Source organism: Cupressus sempervirens, chromosome 1 (assembly GCF_028749045.1).
Source record: "Cupressus sempervirens isolate cs-2001-9-10 chromosome 1, ASM2874904v1, whole genome shotgun sequence".
Classification (NCBI taxonomy): Eukaryota; Viridiplantae; Streptophyta; class Pinopsida; order Cupressales; family Cupressaceae; genus Cupressus; species Cupressus sempervirens.
This window is the reverse complement of record NC_143118.1, coordinates 343,929,722-343,948,493: the sequence shown is the minus strand read 5'-3', so window position 1 is coordinate 343,948,493 and position 18,772 is coordinate 343,929,722. Positions and strand designations below refer to the sequence as shown.

The 18,772-nt window shown below is 40.0% G+C and overlaps 1 protein-coding gene and 1 pseudogene across 1 annotated transcript in view; one reads left to right on the top strand and one right to left on the bottom strand.

Annotated features, from left to right (window-relative positions):
- LOC149577628 (disease resistance protein RPS6-like) overlaps positions 1 to 18,118 on the top strand; it is a gene marked incomplete at its 5' end in the record, with an annotated part of 28,591 nt that extends 10,473 nt beyond the window's left edge. Inside the window, 5 exons of the mRNA XM_089815124.1 lie at positions 15,424 to 15,638; positions 15,743 to 16,394; positions 16,462 to 16,799; positions 16,891 to 17,166; positions 17,282 to 18,118. Coding sequence (XP_089671250.1) covers positions 15,424 to 15,638; positions 15,743 to 16,394; positions 16,462 to 16,799; positions 16,891 to 17,166; positions 17,282 to 18,118 — 2,318 coding nt within the window. The remainder of the gene's footprint in view (positions 1 to 15,423; positions 15,639 to 15,742; positions 16,395 to 16,461; positions 16,800 to 16,890; positions 17,167 to 17,281) is intronic.
- The window catches only part of LOC149577626 (uncharacterized), a 298,319-nt pseudogene that overhangs the window by 37,209 nt on the left and 242,338 nt on the right, over positions 1 to 18,772 (bottom strand).

Sequence of the window (18,772 nt, the reverse complement as noted above, 5' to 3'; positions counted from 1 at the left end):
TTATATTGTTGTCCTATGCTTCCTTGGTTCGATGGTTCGTTAGTGTGTCCTATGTATTTAATACTCGATCCTACATACTAGGCGATTACAGTGGCTGGCTACCTATGCATTTTGGTGAGATGGATCATCTACCATATAGACATGCTTAGTTTGTGCCTTCTATTTCCATGGAGGTTCTACAGATCAGCTCTTTTCAACAGAGTTTTGTGGCTTTTCATGCTTCGGTGATTCTCTTCTAATCTCTCTTTGTTCCTTCTTTTGGAACATTCTTTGCTATCTCTTTTTGGAGTAGAGTTTTTCCCATGTGGTTTTCTCTATTTCTCCTCTTTATAGAGATTTTCTTGTGATTGGGTACCTAATCAGGCCTTATTGTTGGGACCCAATTTTCTATTTTCATAGCTATGCTAGATTAGCTTACCTCCTGAGCTTCGCTTAGGGGGGGTGTTAGAGTAATTATTTGTTTGCACTGATTAATTAAATCACTTTGATTTAATTAAATAAGTTTCCTATTACTCTAGTTTTCTTAAGCTATCTTGTAGGTGCATATAATTAATATTTTATATTAATTATTATGTGCAACCTAGCTTTTTTAGCCTTTAGGTTACCCTTTTCGGGTTTTGATCTCCTTTTATAAGGATTGATCTCTTTGTAATTCATAGAATCTGTTGAATAATATTTTTCTTCATCTAAATACAATTTTTCTATTTTCAGATCAAACCCTTGTCTCTTCTTGTCTTTTTCTTCTTCGTGACATGTTTTCTGCATGTAGGTTTTCTTGGGCTTTGTGGAATTGTTATGTGTATTTTCTCAAATCCTACACAATCTTCACTCTTCACTCTTTCTCTGACCAAAGTATTTCTATTAGCCAAAATATTATCCTTCTCTTTTTCTAATCTCAAGATAGCATTCCCAATTTGCCCTATAATGGAGACTTCGTCCAATTTGAGCTTCCCACTCCAATCCTTACCAATTTGACCAAAGTGCTTATCCTCTTGGAGCTGAGAGACAAGTGCTTGAACATCTATAGTAGTACGATTATTGGTCATAGACCTCTCGAAGATGCTTGCAAACAGACTAACCAATTGTTTGATAAATCCATTCAATTATTGAATCTCTACCTTTACCCTGACCTTTGACAACTTAAGACTCTCTAGTTGTTCTTGAATTACTTCTTTTGTTGACTTCCACAAGCCAACCTTGGTATCATGTCTAGCTTCCCCAAGATCCACTAAATGCATAGTGAAATCATTTGTAGTCATATCCTCAATTCTTCCTTCTTTATTAGCCTTAGCTATCTCCATTATCAGATGCCTTGTTTGAGGATCTTGCCCAAGGATAGGCAAGGTCTTCGTCTTCTTAACCTTAGTTAATGTAGATCCAAAGTAGACTGCATGAGACAAGGTATCCTTATTGGGGAACCTTCATCCTTTCTCCTTCTTTTCCTATCCAGAGTGTCCTCTAACCAAGAATCAGTTCCTATAACTTTGGAAGCCATCCCAAGTGATTCTATGCTGAACATCTTCCTCTTGACCAGAGTGATTGCTTTTGCGGTTGAACAGAAGGGATTTTTAGAGTCTTGGGAAATGAGCATGGAAGCACCTTAGATTTCCTTCACTTCTGAGGTCTTCTTAATTGCCTCATCTGATTCAGTGGATTTTTTTTCACTGCTCCCTCCATCTCCCAAATCTACTATCTACACTGGAGAGCTACTTGGTAGGAGAAGTGTAGCACTTACTAACAGAACTAAGCTATTATGAGGTGAGGGAACTAGAATAATAGTATCATCTTTTGGTTCATCCAGTTTCTTCTTTGCTACTGGTTGGACACCAATCACTAGGAGGGATCCATCTTGGCAAGTCTTAGCTATGGGGATGGTTTTGTCTCGAGGTTGATCACCTCCACTTGATGGTTGAGCTGGCCCTTGTGTGATGGCCAAGGTTACACCAGAAGTGCCACCTTGAGAGGACGAAGGAATTGCAGCTATTCGAGAACCTTGAGTAGGGGTGCTCTTACTTTGGCTTCTTTTTGTTGTAGTCCACTCAACCTGCTTCCTAGTCCTTTTAACAATTCGAGCCATCATAATATCTAGATCATCTCCAACATCTTGATAGGGCTCCAAACTAATAAGGGTATTTCTTAGGTTTGTTAAATATGTATTACTATACATATTTTTCCCATCATCTTCAATTCCTTCAACATTAAGGTTGATTTTATAAATTTTTACTTGATTGACTATGAATCTAGCAAAAGCATGGTCCTGACTCTCAAATTCATCTTTGCAATCTACCCAGTAGTCTTCAATAGTGGTGATGTGCTTAATGATGCTTCCAATCTGCAATACTTCTCTTGCATATCCATTTGGATCAAACATAGGTCTTAAGACCTCATACATTTCAAATTTGTATTTCATCTTGAACACCTTTAGGATGTTCTTTGCATCAGAGTGGGACTCACAACTGAAAGCTCCCACCATCACGAGGAACTCATATCCCTTCTTTTTCAAACTCCCACTTAGTATGTTCACTTGGATTGCTTGCCTCATGATCTTGATCAGCATGATCATGTCGCTCAGATATCTGGGAAGCTTCAAAGGAAATCCATCGAAAGTTGCAAGGCACAAACACGAAAAAGATGAGAACTGGATAAAATAACTCTCAAACTAACTAATAGCTGCCATTGCTTCAGGACTGAATCTCCTCTTTGGGCATCCCTGGAGCTCCCTGCAAATTCTCATAGTAAATGCATCATTAACCTTAGTGTACTCTGCATAACTATTTTCCAATTGCAAGCATGGGTAAAGCTCATAAGACTTCACATCATCAGGAAACTCTTCCACTCTTGGAAGGCCTCACCATAATTGTAGAGAAGCCAACATGTAAATGAGAAATGAGGACATGTAGAAAGTATTGTAGAATTTGGCATTTGGAAGAGCATTAGACATAATCTCACTTAATTCATGAGCCCAATCAATATATTGGGTATTTGAGCATATAACTTGCACTAAAAAAAAATATTGTTCAATAAAGTTTAAAGCTTCTACTTCACCTCTTGCTCTATGCAATAGGACCAAGATGTTAACAATATTAGGTTTGAGATTACTACCAAGCAGAGTTTTAGGGACCTTACTCTTGGTGCCTCACTCGCTCTCCCTCTCCCACTGCCTACTCTCACACACACACACACACTCTCTCTCTCTCTCTCTCTCTCTCTCTCTCTCTCTCTACTCTCTCTCTGCTACCCCCTACCCTCTTTCACATTTTCACACTCTCTCTCTTTCTCTCTTACACACATTTCCATCCCCCCTCTCTCTCTCCCTCTCCCACTCCCTCTCCCATCGCCTAATCTCTCTTCCATCCCCTACTCTCTCTCAAGCTACTCTATCTCCCCCCTCTCTCATTCCCTACTCTCTCTCTTTCACACACATTCACTTCCATCCTCCTCTCTCTCGCTCTTCCTCTCCCACTCTGTCTCCCACCACCTGCTCTCTCTCTCCCCGATCCCCTACTCTCAATCTCTCCCTCCCAACTTGTATTCTCTCTCACACTTCCTCTCTCTCCCATCCCCTACTTTCAATCTCTCTCCCCCATCCCATACTCTCTCTTTGCCACCTCTACTCTCTCTCTCACACTTCCTCTCTCTTGCATCTTGTACTCTCTTTGCCACCCCTACTCTCTCACATTTCCTCTATCTCCTATCCTATACTCTCTCTGCCACCCCTACTCTTTCTCATTTCCTCTCTCCCCTCTCCCATCCCCTACTTTCTCTCTATCTCTCTCACACACACAAATAGCCATTCCCTCGCCCCACCCCCCCAGCTCTCTCTTGATTTTGGTTTGCAATTTAGGTCTGAATAGTGCGTATGCACTATAGCGCGTGTGCACTACCTTGAATTCAATAGCGTTTTAATAGGGTGTGCGCGCTATAGGGCGCACGCGCTATTCAAAGCTTTGCATTAAAACCAAGCCTAAAGCTTGGTTTTGCCTTGGAGATCCAACCCAAAGGTTTGGAGTTTATAAACAGGTCTGAGACGTGTTTTCCAGCAAACATACAAAAAATGATTGATTTTTCTTGTGTGCTCCCCTTCAAGATTCTTTGTGGTTGGGTATCGATAAGATCAGGTTACATAACATTATAGGTCTCTGTGTTAGCTATCTAACCATATAATTTATTTTTAATTTGAACCATTTTAAGTCTTTCATCTATAATTTCTTTTGAATGTATGTTCATTTTTTGTCAAAAACCACCATGTACTAATTGGGCTGTAGATTTTAGCTCATTCATCAAATTTTGTAAGAACTTAGTTTTTTAGAAACTAGACTCCATTCTACACACTTTGAAAAAAAGAAGTTTTGATTTTAGATTAGTTTTCAATCATTTCTAGGTGGAGCACACAGATATTTCATGTTTTTGGGATGGGTCTAATTTAAAAATTCATTAAAAAAAAAATACACATTATAAAATTACTCAAAAAATCTGGGATAAACTACATAGTGTTAGGTAACTTTTGATTGGAGAAATTAAAGAATTTCAAAAAAAAAGTTCAAAATTTAGGGAGGCCACACTTTGTACTATGTTATGTTTGTTTGGAATAAACAGTACCACTTTCTGTGGCCCCCTTTTTTGATGACCTAAAACTAAACCAATTTGAAAAAAAATTAGTAGTTTAGAAACTAGATTCAAAGGACTACGACTTTTGTTTTTGTCATATCTTAAAATTTTGAGCGTAACTATCTTCAAATTCTTGTTGAAGTCCAAAATTTTCTGATTTCAGGAAAAAGGTGTCCACTTATACCCCCCTTTTGGCACCACAACTTTGTGCACTTACCCTAGAAGTAACATACATATATTGTAACTCTGAAAGTAGGCCCAAAGATTGTGGCAACTCCGCAACAAGTTGATTCATATCCACACAAAACTCTACTAGATTCATGTAATTGTCTATAGAAGAAGGTATCTTCCCTACTTTGGAATTCCCTCCTAACCATAACTTGGCTAGTTGAGTCATATTTCCAACATTTCAAGGGATCTCTACACTCAAATTATTGTCATTCAAATAAATCTCTTCTAGTAGTGGAAGCTCAAATATGGAGAGGGAATTCTTCCGCTGAGGCTGTTATTATAGATCGACAAATAATTGAGCTTTTGAGGCTACCAAGCTGGACAAGGATTTGCTAATGCAGATGATTCTGGGAGAGATCTAAAACCTCTAACTGTGTGTAATTTTTTAGCTCAGGAGGAATGGTGCCAGAGACATTGTTAAAGCTCAAATTGAACTCTTCCAAATTGTCTAAACAAGATATTGTTGAAGAGAACTTTCCATAGAGTTAGCTTATACACTATGTTTTCTGGAAGGTAGGTGACTCCTTTCCAAAGGTAGGGGTACTTGTTGGAGGAATTTGTAAGGAAGCTAATGTACACAAAATCAATTCCTACACTAATCTTTAAGAGGATGATTATACAAATTCAACTAACTATTGTAGAGATCTCAAAAAAATACATAATAACATAATCAAAATAATAATGAACTCATAACAAAATGATTACCATGGGGAAACCCTTTTGGGAGAAAAATCCCACCCTCAAAAACCCACACAATGTATTCTCAAATAAAGAAGATTACAATACACTTGCAATGCAAGTTCTTATAGGAGCGCATCACCACAACTCAAACTCAGACTCAAACTCAGGCTCAAACTTAAAGAGATACTCCTTCTAGTACCAGTCTTGAACAATAAACTCAATGATTCAAACACCTCTCCAAGCCTTCCTTTTATAGTGATTTTCTATTTGGAAGCCATTTGTGGTCTTACAAAACCATGGGCCAAAACCATGGGCAAATAAACCATGCCACATGTTACCCACTTGTCATTTGTAACTCCAAGAATAGCATTTTCGTTCATAAATTTTTCCTCTAGTTTAGACCCCCATAAAAGTCATATAATGAGTTGTTTATAATCTAAACATAGCCCTTCTACATTGTTCTAGAGACTAGACACATTTTTAACAACTCATACACCTTTTCGAATAGATAAACATGTGAAAACTACCACAAACAAATTCTAGAATTTTCTAAAAAAGTTCTAGATTATTCTGGAAAAAGTTTGCAAGGTTGAGAGACAATTCTCAACATTCTCCCACTTGTTGAACGACCTTGCATGAGTCAGGGGATCCACAGTTTCATAGACATAATTGCTAGGGGTCGAGAGTCCCATAGACTTTGAACACCATCTGAATTTCTTTGTGCTCATGGACTTAGTTAATGCATTAGCAACATTCACTAAAGTCTCTACCTTCTCCAACTTCACCTTGTTGTCTTCAACCATATCTCTCACAAAATAATATTGTACATCAATGTGCTTGGTCTTGGCATGAAATGTTGGGTTCTTCACTAGGTATATTATACTCTGACTGTCACTATAAATTGTCACTGCACCCTATTTGAACTCTATATCTGAACAAAGTCTCTTAAGCGAAATGGCTTCCTTGTAGGCATGGGTAGCTTCCATATACTCTGCCTCAGTAGTGGACAAAGTGATCACAACTTGTTGCTTGCTCATCCAACTGATTGCACCACCGAATAATGTAAACACATATGTACTGGTGGATCTTTTACTATCAACATCACCGGCCTAGTCTAAATCCACATAGCCTCGAATATCCAGGGAATGTTGATTTCATGTTCCACGAAAACATATAGAGTACTTTGAGGTATCCCACAAGTATCTGAAAACTCTTTTTACTACATCCCAATGTGCTCTTCTTGGATTAGACATATAACGGGAAAGTACTCCCACTGCTTGGGCAAAGTCTAGTCTTGTATAGACCATAGCATACAACAAAATTCCAACAACACTTTGATACAGTACTCAACTCATCTCTTCCATCTCCAATGGGGATGAAACACAGTATGAGCTAGAAAGCTTTGTTCCCATAGTAACAAGAACACTCAATGGTCTAGAATCCTCTATATTGAATCTTCTTAGAATATTACCAACATATTACCTTGTTGCACCAAGATCTTTCATTTCAAACTTTGTTGAGAGCTAAGATTTAAATTATGCAATCAAGATCTTTTCCTTTGCCAATAAACAACATGTCATCAACATATATGGAAATAATCAGGAAATTTTCAACATCTAACCTATAGTATATACAGTAATCAAATTTTGATCACACATATCCCAAACTCAATACATATGTATCAAACTTCTGGTACCACATCCTAGGACTTTGCTTTAGATCATACAAGGATTTCTTCAATTTGCAGACCAAATGACTTTTACCTTTCACTACAAAGTGCTCTAGTTGTGTCATATAAATTTCTTCCTCTAAATCTCCATGAAGGAAAGTTGTCTTCACATCTATTTGCTCAACTTCTAGATCATAAGGTGCTGCAATAGAAAGCAATAATCGAATGGATGTCATTTTTGCTACAGCAGAAATTTTTTCACCATAATCAATTCCCACAACCTAGGAGTAACCTTTTGCAACCAAATGTGCTTTATACTTCTCAATGCTTCCATCTGAACCCATCTTCCTTTTGAACACCCATTTACAACCAACATGCTTCCATCCTTCAACAATGGTACAAGGTCCCATGTGCCATTCCTCTTAAGAGCTGCCATCTCTTCTTCCATGGCTATCTTCTAGGACTCTGAATCATTCATACCAAGAGCCTTTTCTATAGATTTTGGTTCATCAATATTAGCATTCAAAGAAAATATACATCTTCAATCATTGGGAGAATATCCATACTTTTCTGGTGCTTTCCACTATCTACTAGACCTTTGAACAAGATCTGGTTTAGGTTCATGATTAGGTTCTCCCTCTTTTGCTCATGATTCAGAACTTGCAGAGCTCTCTTCAACAACTTGTCTTTCTAAGGGCCTCAATTCAAACTTTCTCAATAGCAAGAAGTTGAATCACATCTTTCTTATTTTTTATCTATTCTAGCTGCACTATAATAGAAGAAGGCTTAGTTTCTCTAAAAATAACACTTTTGGAATAAAATACCTTTTGTGCAATAGGATCCCAACGCTTGTATCCTTTCACACCATAACTATATCCAATGAAGATACATTTGACAACTTTGTTGTCCAATTTTGTCTGTTTCTCCTTTGGCACATGAGTATATGTCGAGCACAACAAAAAAATCTTAGATGTTTAAGTGAAGGCTTGTGGCCCAAACATGCTTCCATTGGTGTCTTATCAATAAGAGATGATGTAGGAGACATGTTTAATAGGTAGCAAGCAATGGCTACAGCTTCAACCTAAAACTTTTGTTCCAATCTAGCTCCACTTAACATACTCCTAGCCTTCTCCATCAAGGTCTCATTCATTCTTTCTGCAACTCCATTCTATTGTGGAGAATGTGGAGTTGTCTTCTCTCTTTTAATACCACAATATTTACAAAATGTGTCAAAATAATTGGAGCAATATTCACTGTCATTATCAGTTTTTAAATGCTTTATCTTCTTTCTAGTCTACAACTCAACCATTGCTTTAAATTTTTTGAAACAATTGAAAACTTCAGATTTACTTCTATGAAAATAAACCCATGTTCTTCTACTGAAATAATCAATGAAAGAAACATAATAAATTGATCTACCAAAAGAAGAAACATCAATTGGACCAAATACATCCAAATGGATTAGATCAAAAATACATGAGGACCTATGAGAACTTGAGTAAAATTGAACATGGTTTTGTTTACCATAGATACAATACTCATAAAAATCAAAATCATGATTGCAGTCATTCAAACCATCAACAATGTTTTTGTTCTTTAAGGTTTGTAGAGCTTTCTCACCTATGTAGCTGAGTCTTCGGTGCCATAACATAATCTTTTCTGTAAGTAACTTTGATTTAGTAGATAGAGCACCCTTGGGTACCTAGAAACCATGACCATCTATTGAAAGAGAAACCCTCTCCTTCTCCAAAAAAGTATTAGAAGTACTATTGCACTCAACTATGCATGCATCAAGCTTGTACAATGTACCCAATCTACTTCCTCTTGTTATTACCATAACACCTCTCACCATTTTCACACCTACTTTAGAAAACTGTAGATGCACACCCACATCTATTAGTTTACTAACATATAACAAATTCCTCGCTAGTCTCGGGATATGCAAGACACCATCAAATCTTTTAATTCTACCATTAGAAAATTTTACACGAATACTCCCACAACCAACAATATCAAGAACTAAATTATCACCCAAATACACCTTACCACCATCAAACTTTTCATATTTACTAAACCAATTTCTATTAGGAGTCATGTGAAAAGATGCACCTGAGTCTATCAACCATGCATTGTCACCTGCATGAGTGGCCAAGGTTGTGATGAAAGCATCTCCATCTTCCTTCTTGGACTCAGAATCAGAGTCTTGCTTCTTCTTCTTTTTCTTTTCCTCTTTGCAGTCCTTTCATAAGTGTCTAGGTTTGCCACAATTCCAGTAGATTGCCTTGGACTTACCAAAAAATTTTGATCTCCCCTTATTCTTGGACTTAGAATGGCCACACTTCTTTTCATTCTTGCCTCTTTCCTTTGGTCTTCCTTGAACACTCAGAGAGACCTTCCTTCTCATCTCTTCAAAATGTAGAGAACCAACAACATCCTCCAGCTTTAAGACAACTAAAGTGCTCCCTATGGTCATGACAAGGTTGTCCCATGAGTTTGGAAATGAACATAGCAATATTTGGCACCTTTCTTCTTCATCCATTCACACCCCAACTGAGGCCAACTGAGTCACCAACATATTAAAACTTTCAAGATGCTCAAAAATTTGTCCACCTTCTTCCATTCTTAAGGAATACAATTTCTTCCTCAAGAAAATCTTGTTCACAAGTTATTTTTCTTGATAGATCTCACTTAGCTTCTTCCAAAGCTTCTTTGACGTAGGTTCTTCACAGACATTAATTAGTATCGAGTCTACAAAACACATTCTGATGAGACTTTTAGCTTTTCTATCTCTCACTTCATACTTTGTGGCTAAAGTTGGATCTGTGGGCGGTAGCTTCTTCTCATCAATTGCATCCCATTGATCTTGATCAATCAATAGATCTTCCATCTTCAACATCCACATCTCAAAGTTTGTACTAGAAAAATTCTCTACATCAATCCTCCCTATGTGTTTGCCATCTTTGCAATCCTGCAACACAGAGATAAAACAGCTCTGCACAAGCTCCCACTCAAACGTTGATTAGCTCAAAAAACCCTGTACCCAACAAATAGAACCAAAACTTGTCAAGCTTTGATACCACTTGTAAGGAAGCTAAGGTGTGCGGAATTTCTTCCTACACTAATCTTTGAGAGGATGATTATGCAAATTCAACTAACTATTGCAGAGATCTCAAAGAAATGCATAATAACATAATGAAAATAACAATGAACTCATAACACAATGATTTCCATGGGGAAACCCTTCTAGGAGAAAAACCCCACCCTCCAAAAGCTACACAATGTATTCTCAAATCAGGAAGATTATGTAATACACTTGCAATGCAAGTTCTTACAGGAGCGCATCACCACAACACAAACTCAAACTCAGACTTAGAGAGATACTCTTTCTAGCACTAGTCTTGTAGATACCTGGAGAAGCTTAACCAATGGAAAGAAGCCCTTCAATCTCTTTCACTTACAGCAGGGGAAGAGATGAGTAGGTAATATTTTTACAATTTTAGTTGCATCTTGATATATATGATTTTTCTTTCTCAAATCTGTTGTACCAATTTTCTGAATGAATCTTCCTTTATTGGGATAAAGTTTTTTTGATGAATAGTATTTTTCAATTAATAAAATTTACTAAGATTACAATTCACAAAAAAGGGTCGGGGGATATAGGATCACTCCGCGAATGAGTTCAATTGGCCAAAGCCGGAGCAAACAACATGGCCGCAGCCAACAATTATAAACTATTCATAAAAAAAAATAATAACAATCCTCATGCTGCCAAGGCAGTACCAGCAGAGGGAGGAGGATCATCTTTATCTGGAAATCCCCACGCATCAGTGGGATTGTAAGGTGGACTAGGAACAGTCCAGCTGTCAGCAGCATCTGCAGGATCTAGGGTAGTTGCAATCTCCGCATCCTTCTTGTCTGGCCGCGAAGGAGAAATTGCTAAGGCCAGTCGGAGAAACTTGCCAGGGTGCACCCGTCCAGGGGGAGGCACCGGAGACCAGCCAGAAGCCTGCCTAGGGGGGGGGGAGCCGGGGACCAGCCAGCACCACCACGTGGTGGGGAAGCGGAGCAGCACCTCCAACCGCCATGACCACCGCTGGGAGAGCGATGGCGGGGACCCTGGGAGCGCGGGGTGTGAGAATGGCGGCCAGAGGACTGGCGTCTGGAATGGCGACCGCGAGATGAGGAAACATCAGCTGAGGCCTCCGGAGGCACTCTGGCAACGGTACAAGGAGCATTGCCCCAGTGGTTTAACAATTCTTGTAAGTGAGCAACCTCCAGTGCAACTTTATTAGCTTGCACCTGTATCTGCATAATGACATTGTTACAAATGCATGCCTTAGTGTACATTGCAATGTTAACATCCAAAAAACTGTGAGTGGATAAAACTGCATTCCTATCTTTCCATAGAGAAAACCAAATTTCCATCCTGAAGGTATGCCAAATTTGGGAAAACTTTCGAGGAAATATGGGGGAATCACCCAAAAGGATCATGTGCCATGAAAAAGGTTCGGGCCTGAAAGGCTTGAAAAAATCATAGATCCAGTGCCAATAATTCTGAGCACGTTTGCAAAATCAAGAAATATGCAAAAAGGACTCAGGTTGGCCATAGAAGGGGCATCTGGGGTCAGGAACCCCAATGTGCTTGAGTCGAGGCCCCAGGGGAAGACCTTGGAAAGCAAGACACCAAGCAAAGTGAGCAATCTTAGGTTCTATAATGGCACTCCAAATGGTGTCAAACCGTTTTCTCCATTGAGAAAGCGAAGAATGCAAATGCCACCGTTGATTAAGCATGTCTACCATCGGAAGGTGGGGCGAAAGCCATCTATATCCCATATTGGGCTTATAATTAGTAAATGGAGTGGCAGGAAACCACTTCCAATCATATCACCAAGGTCGAACAGACTGAATCCCCACTTTATGAAGTAAGTGCATAGGGATGGAAGACAACAGAAGCTCATAAGTCTGACGATCGGCATGAACAAAGCAGTATTGAACTTGCATATCCTCCCAAGACCTAAAATTCATGGTGACTCTTGAAAAGGTATCCTTAGTAGTGCGAATGCCTCGTTTATAGAAACACAGAGCACTGACACCTTGAGTCTTGGCAAGAGGAATACCTTGGAAGGCAAACAGGGTAGACCACCAAATGTTCTGTTGATTTAAGGACAGCCCATTGCGGAACTCATTACCAGCCCAACGAAGCCAAGGTTTAACAGCTTCCCAGGCTTTCCAAATGCTCTTTATAACGAAGGAGCCTTGTATGACCACTGGTTCTCGCATAGTGAGAAGAGTCCGAAAACCAATTCCCTTCCAGGCCGGTCTGTTAGCAGGGAAGCCTGAAGAGATGCAATGTCTGACAAGAATTTTCCAGGCTTCATCTCCAGAAATAGCTCTGATAATCGATTTAGCACAGAGGGCAAGGCCCTGCTTCCAAGTGGAAAGTAGACCGAGACCCCCAGATTCCCTCGGGAGACAATAGAAATCCCAAGCAACTCTGTGAAAACCATGATGGTCAGAACCAGAGGCCCAAAGAAAATCACTGAGCAAACGTTCTAATTTGAGGTATGAAGCTTTGGAGGGAGCCCAACAAGAAGAATAAAACACATGGGTGACAACAAAAATCTTAGAACAAATCTGGAATTTACCAGCAAGAGAAAGCAGCTTAGTGATCCAATAATCAAGCTTTTTGGTAATCTTTGTAAGCACAGCATTCCAAAGTTCCACAGGGGAAGCCTGGAAAGCAAAGGGAATGCCAAGAAAGCAGAAAATTTCTCCATGAGTAACCCATTTCCATTGGAATTGGCTGAGCCAAGGTGGAGCTGGCAAAAAAGACTATCAGTAACAGAGCATTTTATGCCATTGAATGGCAGATCCAGAGGCTTGACAAAAAGTGTCAAGACAATCTAACACATTTTTGATGTTTTCTTCATCCTCAAGAAGAGTGAGAAAAGAATCATCAGCAAAATGACCATTGACTAACTGGGAGGAAGAATCAGGTAAAGAAATGCCATGGACCAGCCCAGAAGACACAGAATGAGCAAGTAAATAACCAAAGCCTTCGGCAACAAGGACATAAAGCGCAGGAGCTAACGAACAACCTTGTTTGATGGAACGAAAAAGTCCAAAAGCTTCAGATTGCGAATTATTGATGGTGATGCAAGCATTAGCATCACCAAAGAGCATCTCCACGGACTGAAGGAAATTGGGACCAAAACCCAGAGCCTGAAGCATAGCCAAAATGAAAGGCCATTCAATATGATCATAGGCTTTAGCAAAATCTATCTTTAAAAAGATAGCATGCTGCTTGGACTTATGGGCCCATTCCATACCTTTCCAGACAACAATGATGTTGTCAAGAATATACTTGGATTTGATGAAGTCAGTTTGTTCAGGCTGCACAATTAGAGGAAGCATATGGTGGATTTTGAGAGAGAGTGCCTTAGCAATGATCTTATAAGACACATTGAGGAGGGTGATGGGCCTCCAGTTGCAGATGTCCTCAGGATCGCCAGCTTTAGGTATGAACTTAATATTGCCTTTATTTATGATCATTCCTAAGCTTTTAGAATGGTATGCTTCAAGATAGACTTTGTGCAGATCAGGACCAATTTGCTCCCAGAGATGTTTGTAAAATTCACAGGGAAATCCATCACACCCAGGGGATTTGTCATCCGCTATGGAGTAAGCTGCCTCTTTAAGGTCTCGGAAGGAAAGAAGTTGCTCATAGAAAGCGCGTTGCTCAACTGCGAGGCAGTTTGGAGTAACAGAAATACACTTTCTGAGAGCCTCCTCCTGAGCAACCAAATGGCCCTGCGAAGCAAAAATGTTCTCATAGTGAAGAACAAAAGCTTGCAGGATGTCTGGCAAATTGGAAAGAACCTCAGTTCCCTATTTTATCTTTTTAATCCCAATATTGGTATGACGGGCTTGTAGAGCCTGAAAGAACTCCTTCGAGGCTTTGTCGCCAACCTCCAACCAGTAGAGACAGGCTTTGATTTGAGCTCCTCGGGCACCATAGTTATCAACAATTTGCTTTTCATGGCGAAGCTTGGCAAGCTGAAGTTGCAGATCCACATCAAAAGGGTTGAAGGTGAGCGCTTCAGAGGCTTTTTTGAGGGCAAGGGTGTTGGCTTCATAAGAATGTTTTTTGAAAATTGCCAACTAACGCCCGTAGATGCGCAAAAAATGAGCCGTTCTAGTAATGGCATCATTCCACCATTGAATCCAACTTCGATGGGAATGTGGACGTGGTTCCAAATTCCAGACACGTTGTATGTGGGAGATAGTGGAGGCATGCAATAGCACAGACGTGTTGAGGAAGAATTGAGACTTAACCACTTTAGGGACAGCTGTTTGCCAAGAAATGCCAAAATAAATGGGATAGTGGTCTGACAACGTCACATCTATCAGGGGAATGACAGGTAGATCACGATCTTTAGAAAAATTAAAAAAAATTGCGCCGAGATCATAGCACGATCAAGACATTTCAATATGCGATCAGGACCGGCTCGAAAATTGGACCAAGTGTGCCAAGCTCCATTATCATGACGACGGCTAGTATTGGGATCAAAGAGGCTCAATTTATGACGCATGTGAAACCAGGCTTGTCTTTCCCCAACTATCCAATGGAAAGGTAGAATGTCATCTTTGTCAGAGGCCACTTCAACCATATTGAAGTCCCCACACAGGACCCAAGTAGCAGGCGACAGGTTGTCAGCAAGCCAAACCCACATTTGCGCCCTTTCCACAACATCATTGGAGGCATAAACATTAATGACTCCAAAAGAATGATTGTTGTTGGAAAACAAAAGCCAAATAATACGGTGTGTGGGGTCAGAACCGTGCGAAATAATAGCAGAATGAAGGCAAGGTGACAGGAGAGTAACTACACCACCTCGGCCAGCTTTATGTTGAGAAGAAAACATGACGCTATCCTGCCAAATGACTCGGCATGCAACAGAAAGCATGAAACCAGAAATCTTAACTTCTTGCAGGCAAAGAAAATCTAAATTCCCAAGTCTATGACGGGTATCCTGGACATAGAATTTTTTGGGGAGGTCTGTAAGACCTCGAACATTCCAGGAGAGGAAGTTCATGAAAACTCTTCCATATCATCCTCGTCCTCGAGAGAGGAGTAACTATTCTGCAAAAAGGTAGAAACCGGGTGGAAGTCAGATGGGAAATCCTCTGGACTTACAGCCTGCCGTTGACCCCTGATATCTTCGCACGTCCAGGAGGACTGCGAGAACGCCTTGTTGCTGGTGGTACTATGGAAGAGATTGCAAGAGGAGAACGAGCCCCAGCCAAGGATGAGGTCCTGGCGGTTGCCTTAATCCCCTGCGAGCCAGCAGGGTTTGAAACCTGCGGAACCGAAACCGGCGCAACAGAAGCCGCTGGTGTCTCCACGCTAGCAGGTGCTGATACTTCGATGGAAGCAGGAGGAATCGCGGTTATGGCCACATAGGATGGCTTGGGGGCCAAAGGATTCAAGGCAGGCTTGCCTTTGCGTCCAACAGTAACCCATTCTTCTTTTTTATAGTAGAAGCTGTGCAGAAGGAAGTACAAAGGAAAAGACGTCTACATGTTGCTCAATATCCAGTGGGGCTCAGCGAACTTGTCAAAGACTTTGAAAGGTGTTTCTTTAAGGGACCTATTCACGATTTTGATAAGGGTAAGGTTATCGGCATTTTTGGCATGGGGGGGTCGGGGAAGACAACTCTGGCCAAAGAGTTGTTCAACAGAACCAGTTTGAATTATTCAAGAACAAGTTTTTTGTTTCATGTGCGAGAAGCATCTGAAAAAGGAGAATTGCCTTCTTTGCAACTTAAGCTTCTCAAAGATCTCTTCCATCGAGATGATCTCAGTTTTACAACTACAGAGGAAGGAACGAGTTATCTCAAAGATAGTCTACGAAGGAGCCCGGCCCATTTAAGGTTCCTAATTGTTGTAGATCAAATCATTCATGTGGAGCAGTTAAGTGCTCTACTGGTCATGGATATCTTTAAAAAAATGGGTGATAGCTTGGTTATTGTCACAACCCGGGACGTTGCTGTACTCATAAACGCGGGGATATCTGACCGTTATTGTCTAAAAGGAATGGACAAATATTATGGGAGCGAACTCTTCTGTTGGCATGCATTTGACAAACCCAATCCATTGAGCGGATACGAGGAGCTGGTTAATTCTTTTGTAGACGTGTGTGGAGGTATACCTGTCTCTTCAAGTTTTAGGCAGGCACGTTCATGGTAGAAGTGATGATTATTGGAGGTCAGAATTGAATGAAGTTGGAAAAACGCTGCCTCGGAACGTAATGCGAAGGTTCAGGATAAGTTTTGATGCATTGAATGTCGAAGAAAAACAAATTTTTATGGATATTGCTCGTCTTTTCGGGGGCAGACATCAGTATATTGCCGAAGGAGTATGGGAGGGATCAGGGTGGAATGCTCAACGTGCACTGGAAACCCTAAGAGATAATTGTCTAATCGAAAAAGAAGAAGAAGAAGATACATACTTGCGAATGCATGACCACCTGCGAGACTTGGGACGGGAAATGGCAATTGAACTCAGCCCTCCTCACCGCCCCTGGCGTCCTCAAGATCTGCAAGATTTGGTATGACTGTTGCTCTCCAGGTTTCTCCTTAAAATTTTAATTTTACAAGCTTTATCATTAACAGGAAACTGAGGTGCTTGTGTCTATGCAGAAGTCCCAGGGTTTCAGAAATATCCTGGAGAATCCTAATATCAGGTGTTTTTATTCCATTTCTGATAAGTCCTTGAATTCTCGAGTTAAATTCTTCATAGGTCAATCAAATATTTGCATTGGGACTTCAGCTTCCTTACTATGGCTCGAGCTTGAGGGCGATTCCAGTACACAACAGCCACTAAAGAGCATTCCTTCATGGATTCCTCTTCAAAGTTTGCAGGGTTTGAAAATCGAACGCGGACCATTTAAAAAGTTGTGGAGGAATCGCATACAGGTATTTGGTCTTTTCTTTCAAGATCTGAATCTTCTTCGACGGTATGGTAGAATCCTCTGGGCTATTTTGTTTCAAATCATAGAGAGATTTACACAGATTTATCTTTGAATTTCAGGCACCGTTCCAAATGAAGACTCTTGATATTACAAATTGTAAGCCTTTGAAAAGTGTATCAGGAATATCTAATCTGGAAAAACTTGTGGTGCTGAATATCAGTCAATGCCCAGAGCTCCAGGAGCTTAAACTTGGTAATCTTGGCTGCCTGGAAAGAATTACTCTTAAAAATTGTGATCATTTGAAACTGGTAGCGGGGATATCTAATCTTGCAAAGCTTGTCAAACTGGAAGTTTTAGGTTGTTGGAGGTTAAAGTTTGAGAGTCTGTGTCTGAGTCGTATGAACTGTCTGGAGAGCTTAATATTTGATAGAACTGTAAAGGTTAAATATTTTATGTTTGATGATTGTCAAACTTTGAGGATAATAAAATTTTGTTGTGAAAAGCTTGTAGAGTTGAGCATTCGGGCCTGTCCGGAGCTTGAGGGTTTGCCAGATTTTAGATGTCTAAGTCGCATGGAGACGATTATAATTGATGGATGTGGAAAACACGAAGCTCTTACCGCGGATAATTGTCCGAAATTGAGAAGCGTCTCAGGTGACTTAGGGGTTAGAATATTGCACATGAGTGATTGTCCCAGGCTCGAGGAGTTGCCAACTCTGTCCATAATGAGCTATTTGGAAATTGTGGAGATTTATTCTTGTAGCAAGCTACAGAACATTACGCTGCCAACAACACTCATCAGTCTGTCGATACTGAGTTGCAGACATTTGCAAAGAGTAGCAGGAGGCGGAGATCTTACAAAGCTTACAAGGTTGTTCATTAGAGACTACCCTGAGCTTGAGGAGATGCCAAGTCTTTCCAGCCTGAACAGCTTGGAGAGAATTACAATTGATTAAAATAATTACACTGATAACAATATTCATCAGTCTGCCTAACTATTGCAGCAATGCAGTAGTCCACAAAAGCATTCCCATGTTAATATTATTGATTGCGAGACTCCTTTTACCTGCCAATCGTAAGTCTCACATTAAAGGGAATGTTGAAATTATTTCATTTCTTCTGTCAAGATAGTTTATGAAGTATAATATTCAACAGTGATTAACATTTATTCAACAGCCATTAGCACCGTCCAATTTTATCTAATACAGGTTCACATGTGTACTTCTTCAACTTAGAGTCAAAGAGTGAGACATCCACACCATCAAAATTATCAGGGACACGATCCCGGCCTCATCTTTTATGATGTTGGCCCTTACATTCAGTAAGACTTGATCCTAGTGAACTATTTTTATACTGGTCACCTTACATAAAGCTTTGTAATTTCTTGTCTTTTGAGATTTTTGATAAGAGGCGTTAATATGAATGCTAGTACGAGTTTTACACTTCAGCCTGTGTTTAAAAACTCTGTTATTGTCACGCTATGGTTTATATTTGTCCTAATACAGTTCAGTTTTCTGTGAATTAGTTGTGACTTGTTCTGTTCTGTTTTGTGTCTCTTTATGTAAGCATCATCCTTCACTCAAGTTTAAAATGCGGTCAGCAAAATGATA